General features: G+C 36.5%; 1 protein-coding gene across 2 annotated transcripts in view; it reads right to left on the bottom strand.

Annotated features, from left to right (window-relative positions):
- Positions 1 to 314: 314 nt before the first annotated feature.
- PPP2R2A (protein phosphatase 2 regulatory subunit Balpha) overlaps positions 315 to 11,443 on the bottom strand; it is an 84,736-nt gene continuing 73,607 nt past the window's right edge. For both annotated transcript variants that reach the window (XM_082616439.1, XM_082616440.1), the window contains exons 5-10: positions 10,376 to 10,488; positions 9,488 to 9,665; positions 7,509 to 7,673; positions 6,414 to 6,583; positions 3,842 to 3,933; positions 315 to 1,312 (exon numbers count right to left, since the gene is read on the bottom strand). In XM_082616439.1, the coding sequence (XP_082472565.1) occupies positions 1,033 to 1,312; positions 3,842 to 3,933; positions 6,414 to 6,583; positions 7,509 to 7,673; positions 9,488 to 9,665; positions 10,376 to 10,488 (998 nt within the window). In that variant the 3' untranslated portion in view covers positions 315 to 1,032. The remainder of the gene's footprint in view (positions 1,313 to 3,841; positions 3,934 to 6,413; positions 6,584 to 7,508; positions 7,674 to 9,487; positions 9,666 to 10,375; positions 10,489 to 11,443) is intronic.

Below are 11,443 nucleotides of genomic sequence, written 5' to 3'. Positions count from 1 at the left end.
CAACAGTTTCATTAACAGATAATGAATGAAGTGTAGATACAATGTATCCAATACCCTTATAACTACAGTAAAAAAAAAAAATCTCTAGTAGCATGTATAGATCATGATATCCTTAGCAATATCAATATATAGTCAAAACATGTTCGTACAGAACCGATACCTCTCCTTCTCCATGTGAAAGAACACTGGTTAAAAATAATTAACAGAAATTCCCATAAAACAATGGAACCTCATTTCATTTCACTGCACCCAAAGCTATGACACAAAATATTGGCTTAAAGGGGTAGATGATTAAAAAGAAAAAGAAAACCAGATTCTCCATTCTTTGTCACTTTTATTCAGTAGTAGTTTTTTTTTGTCCTTATTTTCAGTGCCAGACACGGCAAGGAGTGATTACAGCCAACTGTTATGAAAACATTTGTTCGCAACACGCACCCCCTTTACCACTGACCCCAGACTGACTCGTTCCGTGTGCTTTCGTTCCTGCCTTGTTTATACCACCACCAAGACTGGGTGGAGGGGCGAGGGTAAGAGAGATGAGGGGGAGAGTCCAGGAGGCCGGAAGAGGAGGAATGCTACAAGCCACAGTAAGAAGGAGCTGTATTTAATTTAAAAAAGGGGGAGGGGTGTACCCCACAAATGATACAGTAATGAGGATACACAATTAAATCCCATAAGCATGACTGAAGGCTTTCACTGTGTTTGACGTCATCACAATGGAAGGCATAAAAAGTGGAGTAAATCAATGTTGATACAGTCCAATCTAGTCCATTAGGCAAGATGGTGCAAGAAGTCATTTAAATTAAAAGTGCCCTACCCTTACCTAAATGGCTAGCAGACATGGAGAACACCACAGGGAGGAATCCACAGAGCTTTCTCCATGTAGCTATTAAAAATGTGTTGTCGAATGGCACATTGTCAAACACTGGAAAAGGGGCGCCACAATGGACCTCTCTCTTTTTTAAGTATGAATGCTAGATTCAACTATCTCAACTAAGCAGGAAGTGGGCTCTTCTGCTAGGAATGCCAACCCTAATTCACTTTGTCTTGAAATATATACAGATTGTTTGTAGTAGCTACAGCAATGATATTTTCCTTGGGGTGCCAGGCTGTATGAAGTATTTTCTTGTTGAAGTCTAGGCTGTCAACGCTTATTTCATCTTTCTTTCGCTTGCCACTTGCACACACTTTGCGTGGCTTCAGAACTGTGCGAGGTTTATTGTTTTCCCGTGATGCTTCTAGGGTTATGTCTCGCTTTGTGTTCCGGTCAAACATTCTGAAGAAATTATTGTAAGATCCAGTCATGACAACACTGTAAAAGTAGACAAAGCACTCAGTCAAATAATGAACATTAGTTTTCATTGGTGAAACCTTGCCTAGTACTCCAAAGAGCGAGCTACTTCAAGCAGATTTGGATTTAAGGAGGGGGCGGCTGACACCAACCCAGGGAACAATCACTGGAATAAACTAGGAATACAGTATTAGTAAACTTGATTTTCTATTAATGACTCCTTTTCGTGACTACCAAAACTGTCACCAAAGTTGAAAGCATCCTCAAGTAAAGCTTGTAAGCAGTACTGAATTATCTTAGTTGAATATTTTTGCAACTTCAGTCTATGCAACCAACCAGACCAGCCAGCTTCTACCAACCAACCAACAACAAAAAACAAAACAAAACGATGGTATACAGCTTTCTGTAAGAAACCAATGCTTTATTTTATGATTTACATTATAAGCTATTTATGTCCCCAGGACCCTGTCTGGTTCAGACAATAACGTCTTATGTATGCTTATAAGAAATCTGCTTCAGAGTATATAAAGGAAGTAGCATATAATACAACTATTATTAACAAAATCGTTTAATCTATAACACTAAACATATTTTAAGCAAGTATTTTTTGACAAATATTTTTAATAGCATCAGCCTGCAGGGGCGCCACGTTCTTGCCTAAACCCTAAGACAAGTTCTCTGTCAGTCCTACTCGCCATCCATCACGGCTCAACAATCTGCAAAGCAGCCCAATGAGCAAAACTTCACATGTTTGAAACCATTAATAAATTACTTACATCCTTCCCACATGGTTTAAATTATTATTGTAAATAAGATTATAGGACACCGGGAACTGTTTAAGGTAATGCTTGAAAACATCTCTGAATATTTACAAATATTATACATTATACAGGGTCACATATTAAATACAAATGATTAGGACCTATTCATTAATGTCAGTTCTCCCAAAGGACACGTCACAACATTTTAACCAAACTCAGGTCGGTGCATATACCTGAAGGTAATAAAACTATTTCTTTTAAAATAATTTCTGTAGTTGAGACTGGCATCCCCATGTTAGCTGAACTTGTGAGGTTTTAATGGATTAGGGCACCTAGTCTATGCTATTTTAAGAGGTGTTGTTAGCCAGCATTTCTGTGGTATTCTTGCCAAAAATGTATAACTGGAATCTAAACACGAGAGAATATTAGACAACACTCAAATTAAGGAAAATTCTACAAAATAAATTGCCTGGGGTTTTCAAAAAAGCCAAGGTCATGAAAGACAAGGGAAGAAGGAAGAACTCTTACAGATGAAAGGAGACTAATGAGCTGTGACAATTAAATGAAACATATACTTTTGGACTGGATACCAGATTTTTTTTCTCTGCTAGAAAGGACATCATTGAGAGAACTCGTGCTATTTATGGGGCTCTGTGGATTAGACGGCAGTACTACATCAATGCAAATTTTTCTGCTTTAGATGCCTATACTGTCATTATATAGGAGAGAGTCTTTCAAAAAAAAATTTTTTATGTTAAGGGAAATAAACAATTTTCCCTGACAATGGAACACGACGTTGAAACACTACGAGGACGAGCTGGCCGTAGCACTGCGCCATATCCTGCTCCACCAGTGTCGCCTTCCCTTTCCTGTCTCCTTGACGCCTCGGGTGAGCAGTGGCGTTCAGAGACAAAGCCTGCTTGCTCCTACTCCAGGTGTGCTGTGGCCAGCCTACAGGGCCTCATATTATAATCAGATAAAAACCATTTTAAAAATCAGACAAAAGATAAATTATCCAAGTTCTATTATCTTCAAAAGCACCATGAAACCTGACTCATATCAAGCTTCAGCAATAAAACTATTGTTGAATAAAATACTCTAATAGTACCTTGAAAGCAAGTTTAATAATACCAGAATTATGTTTTCTTTTACTATTGTCTGTTCTATTGGAACATAATAAATGAAATACATTTAAAAATGGAATGATTAAGACTTACTTATCCTTCGAAATAATGGTACACATTTTGATGAAGTTGTGGATTATAAAAAGCTTAATTACTTATGGTAATAGGGTTAAAATAATACATGGTAATTACCTCTTCTCTTCTATGAGGTATTAATGTAGTACCTGGAAAAACCAGTGTGTAACGCTGCAAATGAAGTATCTACTGCCTAAATATTTCTAAAAACAATTTAATAGCAAAGTAACAACCAAACTGAAATTTCACCATTTTAACCACTGGCATGTCAAAAATGTGATTGATCTGGTTCATAAAAGGTAAAGTTTAAAATTTATATCATAATATATCTAGAATTTTTTGGTATACTTTCACATTTACTAGTGAAACATAATGTTTAATTTTTATCTGCCAACTGCTGTAAGATTACTAAATTTATTTCAAGGAAGCCCTAGGAAAAATGAAGTTGGGAAATGTAATTTATGTCAGTTTAAAAACAGGTTGGCCGTTAGTAAATGCAGCAACCATACTAGGAGTGAAGTAGTAAATTTCTCTCCTCTAATGAAATACAATTTGAATAAGAGGTTCAGTTCAAATTAAAATCAATTTACCTGTCAGATCCATTCCAACAACATTCAAATTTGTCAAATATGCAGTCATTTTCATATAGTGAACAAAGTTTACTTCTGAGGTATTCATGCACCTGGGGAAAAAACAAATATATATGTATACTTAGCTTACACCTTAAGATCTGCTGCTCTTGAAATTAGAAAATGGTTTAACAAGTCTATATTTTTTTAAGGCATATACAAACACGTATACATACCTTTTAATCTCATTAAAACTCAATTCTCAAAACAAACAAAAAACTCAGTTCTCTGAGAAACAGTAAAGGTGTTTTATCCTTTCACAGACATCTGATCCCCCTTCCATGAACACACATTTTCCTCTCGTACAACAGAAAAATACCCTTCTGGGCGTGGCACATGTACTCTACAAGCTCGACTGAATTATTTAGGCCAGAAAACATTTAAAACTGGCACAGATAAGAGACTAATTAAATAATACTATAGCAATATTTGAATTTGCTAACACTTGATTTTCAGCCCATTAATTGTTGATAAAAAACGTGCAATACTATGGCTTTACTTCCTTTTTAACTACCATTTTTGGGGCATAAGTAACTGAAGCCTACAATATCTTATTAAGTGCATACGTTAGGTATTGCATAACCCTGCCCTAGTTTGGTGATAAATTATATGGTTATTCCAGGTATGTGTTACGGAAATATTTGATATACTTGTAATTACTTATACAATATCCAAAGATAATGGAAATGTAGCTCTGTTTTTTGAAGTATAATTCTATGTTTACTCACTAGTATTTCACAAAGGGATCAACTAGAAAATAAATTAGTTACATAAAAAGTATTCTGAGAAATGATACAATTCTATATTAATATTACTAAATTACAAAGGACAGTTCCAAAGTACTTGTTGTGATCATAAGGGGAAAAAAAACAAGTTTCTATCTCACTATTCTTTTTTACTTAAAGAGAACCTTAAAAAGAAGTAATGATAGAAAAGAGTAGGTACCTTGGGACTTCCCTGGTGGCACAGTGGTTAAGAATCCGCCTGCCAATGCAGGGGACATGGGTTCAAGCCCTAGTCCAGGAAGATCCCACATGCCGCAGAGCAACTAAGCCTGTGCGCCACCACTACTGAGCCTGCACTCTAGAGCCCACAAGCCACAACTACTGAGCCCACGTGCTACAACTACTGAAGCCCGCGCCCCTAGAGCCCATGCTCCGGAACGAGAAGCCACCGCAATGAGAAGCCCACGCACCGCAACAAAGAGTAGCCCCCGCTCGCCAACTAGAGAAAGCCCACCTGCAGCAACAAAGACCCAATGCAGCCAAAAATAAATAAATAATTTTTTTTTTTTTAAAAGAGTAGGTACCTTCTCAATGCTTAGAATTCTCTATGAAACAACCTAAAGTCACTTTAAGTGTCCATTTCAATTATACATATTCAGTAATAGCTGAATCTGCATTGCTACATTTGAGCATGATGTGACTGTACTCCCAATCACTAATCTAGTACAGCATAGGTAGAAAAACTGCAAATCAGGTAAAATAGGTAAATCATGATAATTCAGTCAAGTTTTAGAGTGCACATACAGGGTTTCTCACCAAACAATCTAAGAGAATGAAGTTAAGGTTCAGATCAATTATTCTCAGTGGGAATGGGGTGGTGGTGGTGATAGTGGTGGGGATCACTAGGATAGATCAGAATCTTGGCGGTTACACAAATTAATTTAAAAACAAAGCAGTATTGTATCCCTTTGTTGTTTCAATGTAGCATTTATTTTGAAATTTCAAATACCATTAAGGAGACTCTTAAGTGGTTCATGTTTGTCAAAGAGGATTAAAAAGCTTGAGGAACATCCTTCTAATTTTACTGAGAATGTACAATGTGAAGAAGGTACCATTTATAAAGCCTGTGTTCCTAAAGCAGTGTTAAATGTTTCCTACACTGCAGCTTAGGGCATAACACAGGTTTCTACTGGCCCCCCGACCCTGTTCCCAGCTGTGCACATCTTCATTCTGTTCTCCAGAAGAAAGGGATCCACGGTAGCGGCTTGGCTGACAAGAAGAGAATCCAGAACTGACATCCTACAACAGAAAGGCAGCTCCTAAAGCTGTCTGCTGGGTTCTCACAAGTCCTTCTCCTTTAGGTTAAGACAACAGTTATTAGCCAAAAGGAGAACGCTAGTTCACTTGACCGGGCACACCAAAGCTAAGCTCTAGTTCAACTAGCACGATCCAGACTCCATCCAGGACACCTCGACTAGGACTGACCATTCTCCCCAATCCTCTTCCCCCAGACCTTGATAGAGACCGTAATTCCATCCTCACTTTAAATGTAGATAACGGGAAAAAAGTTATTACTGCACCAAATTGGTAGCTTTACACTTTGAATACACAAACACAACCTATAAAAGTACATATAAATTTAACATAAGGAAAGGCAGTGTACTCATGGATCTCTGAAGGAAAAAGCCTAGTGGTGAACACGCACTGCATGGTACTGGGATTAACACATGGTACAAAATCCTTCTCTATAGACACTTAAAAGTAAGTAAACAGGTTATATACTCACTGAAAGAAAAAATTGCAAATACCTGGTATGTTTCCACAGGCCTGTTTTCCATATTTAAGTCCCAAATTTTGACTGACAAATAGTCTCTAGTCATCATATATCGACCACTATGGCTGAATTTTACATCAGAAATTGAAGAGATGATTTCAGAAAAAAAAGACCTGTTACTCGGATCTTCAGGTTCTTCAAACACTAAAAACAAGCAAAATAGGAGGGCTGAGGGCAATTTGTAAATATTCTGGCTTGGACAAAGCATTTACTCAAAAAACCATTCATCACCTTCCTAAGAGTGAGCTAAAAATGGCAGGGTAATAAAGAACCGAAAAACAACTCTCTGGCTATAAGAACATACCCTCCCTGAGAGCTTCTTAAGAGAATGAGAGTGACTTAGTACTGAAGTCGAAGATGCAAAAGGACGTATGTAGCACAGCACCTTCCAGAGTCACTTGGCTAATTCAGCAGAACCAGATTCACTCAAGATGTCTGACTTCAGTGCACCAATCTGAGGTCCTGCACATACCTCACTGACTTTGCCTGTACTATCACCATGAGAAACACACCATCCTCACCATTCCAACTCATACCCGCATTTTATTTTTTTAGTGGCCAGGTAAAATTATTTTGATAAGCAGCATGTACCAATCTTCATGAGTTTTTAAAATCTTCAACAACTTGAAGATAAGAATAATGCGATCCTTTAATTTTTTTAACCTGGTACTTTTCAAACTTGTTTAAGCCAAAGAAACCTCATCTCAGAAGAAATCTTCCTAGGAAGCTCAAAACATAAAGGAAGAAAGGAGGGGAGGGAGCAAAAGAGAGAAGGGAGGCAGGGAAGGAAGGAACTGCTCTACTTGAGTACAGGACTGGAGAACCCAACCCAAGTTCCCAAAGAATAGCATTCCATTAACAATACATCCACTGGGACTCAACAGACATGCCCCCAAGACAGCCTTCTATGCTCTTCCAGTAGAATAACCTATAATCCCTCATGTTGAGTCAGGCAGCTTACCAAAGAGAACAGGAGGTTTAAGACTTGTAAACCTATGTAAATGTAGTTACCATGTCTGAAGACAAACAGAAAATGTTATCTTTTGAAAACAAGATGCAATAAACTTACGTTTAGAATGCCTATCACAGAGGGCGGATGCCCTCATGTCACATAACCGAATAGTTCCTTTACTGCTGCTGTATACAAATGTGTTACAACTGTTTGGATGGAATTCTGCTGCTGTAATCACCTCTGTCAGCTCCTCCATATTGGCAGGCTTGATATCCACAATATCTGGACAGCATTTTATTAAGGAATTTCCACTTAGAAAAAAGGTCAAGCATAATTTTATGTTTTTCAAATCTAAAATTCATTCATAGACTTAATAAGCACAACTATTAATTCTAAACTGCATATTACTACTTACATGAGTATAAATCCCAGAGGGATCAAAACTCTTAATGCGTGAAAAAAAGTCTGAGACGAAAACATGGGTGAATTTTAAATCACCTTAGAATGTAGAGGTCTTTTTTTTCTGAGTATGATACAAACCCCAGAAGCCATAAGAAAAAGACTGACACGCCATCTTCCTAAATATTAAGAACTTAGTGTACACTCCAAACAAAACAAAAGGAAAAATCTGGAAGGCGGCAAAAAAGGGAAACTGTTTGCACACAAACAATGGAGATGATTTACTTGATGTCAAAAAGGTGCTTTGAAAACAAAGAAATTCCAATAAGAATATAGGCAAATCCAACGAAAAATATGGAAAAGAACAAAAAGAAATATAAATGGTTGATAAATATGAAAACATGCTCAAATCTACTCAGGATGAAAGAAGCGAATCAAAACAAGAGAAGTTTTCACTAACTACACTGCTAAAGGTATAGGAAAACAGGCTCTTTTATACACTGTAAACATACCTCGTTTCATTGTGCTTCGCTTTTATTGAGCTTCACAGATACTGCATTTTTTTATAAATTGAAGTTTTGTAGCAACCCTGCATCTAGCCAGTCTATCAGCACCATTTTTCCAACTGCATTTGCTCACTTTGTGTCTCTGTCACATTTTGGTTATTATCACAATATTTCAAACTTTTACATTATTATTACATTTGTTATGGTGATCTGTGATCTTTGATGTCACTATTGTTAATTGTTTTGGGGTGCCATGAACTGTGCCCACAAGATGGTGAATTTAGCCAGTTGTTGAAAGGACAACCAAGGGCTTAGAACATTACATAAACTTAGTTGATAAAGCAGCAGCAAGGTTTGAGGGTACTGACTCCAGTTCTGAAGGGAAGCTCTACTGTGGGTGAAATGCTGTCAAACAGCACTGCAGACTACAGAGAAATCATTCATGAAAGGAAGAGTCAAAACTGACGTGGCAAACTTCGCTGTTGTCTTATTTCAGAGAAGTTGCCACACCTCCTCCACCCTTCAGCAGCCACCACTACAGGTATGCCTGTATTGGTAGAGTATGAAGAGTAGTAGTGTTAATTTTTCAAATGATACCTATTTGGAAAGACATACATTAATACTAGTTATAATAACTAATATTTATCAAGAACTTAAATACTTAAAAACAAACATATATATACATTTCTATATTTATATGTGTATAGTATATGTGTGTGTATATATCTCACATATCACACATTTGTATATGCACAGAAAAATTTCAGGAGGATAACATAAACAATGAAAATGAGGTTTGGGAAAGTATTTATACTGCCACGCATCATGACTTGTATGAATTTCTTTTTCCAATCTTATTTTTATAATTGAAAACATTTTTTAAGAATAATACTCCACATATTTGTTTCTGTTACAAGAAACAGCTATTTAAAAAATTTTCTATTTTCATAGGTACAAAACAGATGAATTCCTTAAAATTCTAAGAATCCAATTTTTAACTTGATACATTATGCTTTTTATCAAATAACTTCAGCCAGTGTTTAATCGCTTAAACACAAAGAAAAAATGGTATAAAGTAAGAAGCTACTATAAAAAGAATCAAAACACACTAAGGAGAGAGGAAAATAAATCCAGTATGGGCACAACATGCATTCTTTACCAAACACCCCAAAAAAGAAACCAAATGGATACTAAAACTCCTGTCTGTAATTTCCAGGTGCCAAAGATTAATCCGCAAGTCATCTGCAGATAAATACGTTTCATAATCACTATTAATAGAAATTGAGTTGATGTGATATGTATGAGCATTGGCAAATATTCGTCGTGGACTGGCCTCAACCATTAGATCCATGGGCCTAAAGACCGGCACCTGTCAATAAGACACATGAAAAACCGTTGATTACAAGATGTTTGTTGTTTACAAGAGCGCTGAAGGTCCAGAACGCTTCATTACTCCAGTTTTTGAGGGAACATAAGACAGTACAATATTACACAGATTTCGTTTTATAAAGCAACTGATGTTGACTGCTTATGTAAAGTGTTGAAATGGGAAGAAAAATGAAAATTTACCTTCTTTTACAGACAGCAGTACTATGAGAATCTGCAGTTTTTCCCAGTTTCAATCTTTTGCTTGAAAGACTTGCAAAGCTAATAAATGTTTATAATTTAAAGTGGCTAAAAAGGAAATTAGCCCGAAGCATCTAATTCTTGGTATTTTTTAAATTGCAACTAGAAGATTTAGTCCATTTCTACTTTTTTCATCTCCAAAGAAAGTTAACCTTGAAACTTAACCTTCTAACAGCTGACAATCAAACCATGAGAGCAGAAGAGAGTACGGTGGCACAGTATAAAACACAGGCTTGTGCTGAGTCCTGGTTCAGCCCCTGACCACAGTGAAACCTCTCTGTAGATCAGGGTCTGTTTAACATTTGAGTTATTAACATTCTATGTGGTTACCGAATCTTGGGAAAGAGCAGACTGTAATTATTCCTATTCATGTTCTGCTGAGTATCTATAACAGGAATACAAAACGTAATTCATCAGAATTAGAACTTTTTTTTTTTTTTTAAATGTACTTACACGTAGTGTAGTGACTGTAGTAGGATCTCTATACCTTCCATCTTCCTCTTTCAAGTTATACCCTTCTGGTCTTTTGTCCCTTTCACTGATTTTCCATAATTTTATTGTTTTATCTGGGGAGAAAATAAAGAAAGTCCTCAAAAAAAAAAGATTAAAACTGATAGAAGAAGAACACTTTAAGATATATTTAAACACACCATTTCGTATCCCAAGAATAAAATCCCTGATCTGACTTAACAGAAAACAAATTTCCTACTACCAGATGAATAAAAACATCCATACATAGAAAAACAGTAAAGAAATCGCACATTTATGTTAATGGCACTTGTAAAATTCCATTTGATATTAAAATCAAGTCACAGCCAGGTCCTTACCCTTCAAAAATAATTAAAGCTAAAGGGAAAAAATTGTATATTTATGTACATATAAACACATATATGTCTATACATATATACAAACATATACATATATAATGCTTAATATTTAATTTTGCCAGGAGATGGAAACAACCTAAGTGTCCATCATCGGATGAATGGATAAAGAACATGTGGCACATATATACAATGGAATATTACTCAGCCATAAAAAGAAACGAAATTGAGCTATTTGTAATGAGGTGGATGGACCTAGAGTCTGTCATACAGAGTGAAGTAAGTCAGAAAGAGAAAGACAAATACCGTATGCTAACACATATATACGGAATCCAAAAAAAAAAAAAAATGTCATGAAGAACCTAGGGGTAAGACAGGAATAAAGATACAGACCTACTAGAGAATGGACTTGAGGACACTGGGAGGGGGAAGGGTAAACTGGGATGAAGTGAGAGAGTGGCATGGACATATATACACTACCAAATGTAAAATAGATAGCTAGTGGGAAGCAGCCGCATAGCACAGGGAGATCAGCTCGGTGCTTTGTGACCACCTAGAGGGGTGGGATAGGGAGGGTGGGAGGGAGGGAGACGCAAGAGGGAAGAGATATGGGAACATATGTATAGTATAACTGATTCACTTTGTTATAAAGCAGAAACTAACACACCATTGTAAAGCAATTATACTCCAATAAAGA

Source organism: Mesoplodon mirus, assembly GCF_964341445.2.
Source record: "Mesoplodon mirus genome assembly, chromosome: 1".
NCBI lineage: Eukaryota > Metazoa > Chordata > Mammalia > Artiodactyla > Ziphiidae > Mesoplodon > Mesoplodon mirus.
The sequence above is the reverse complement of the archived record's forward strand: the minus strand, read 5'-3'. Positions and strand labels throughout refer to the sequence as shown.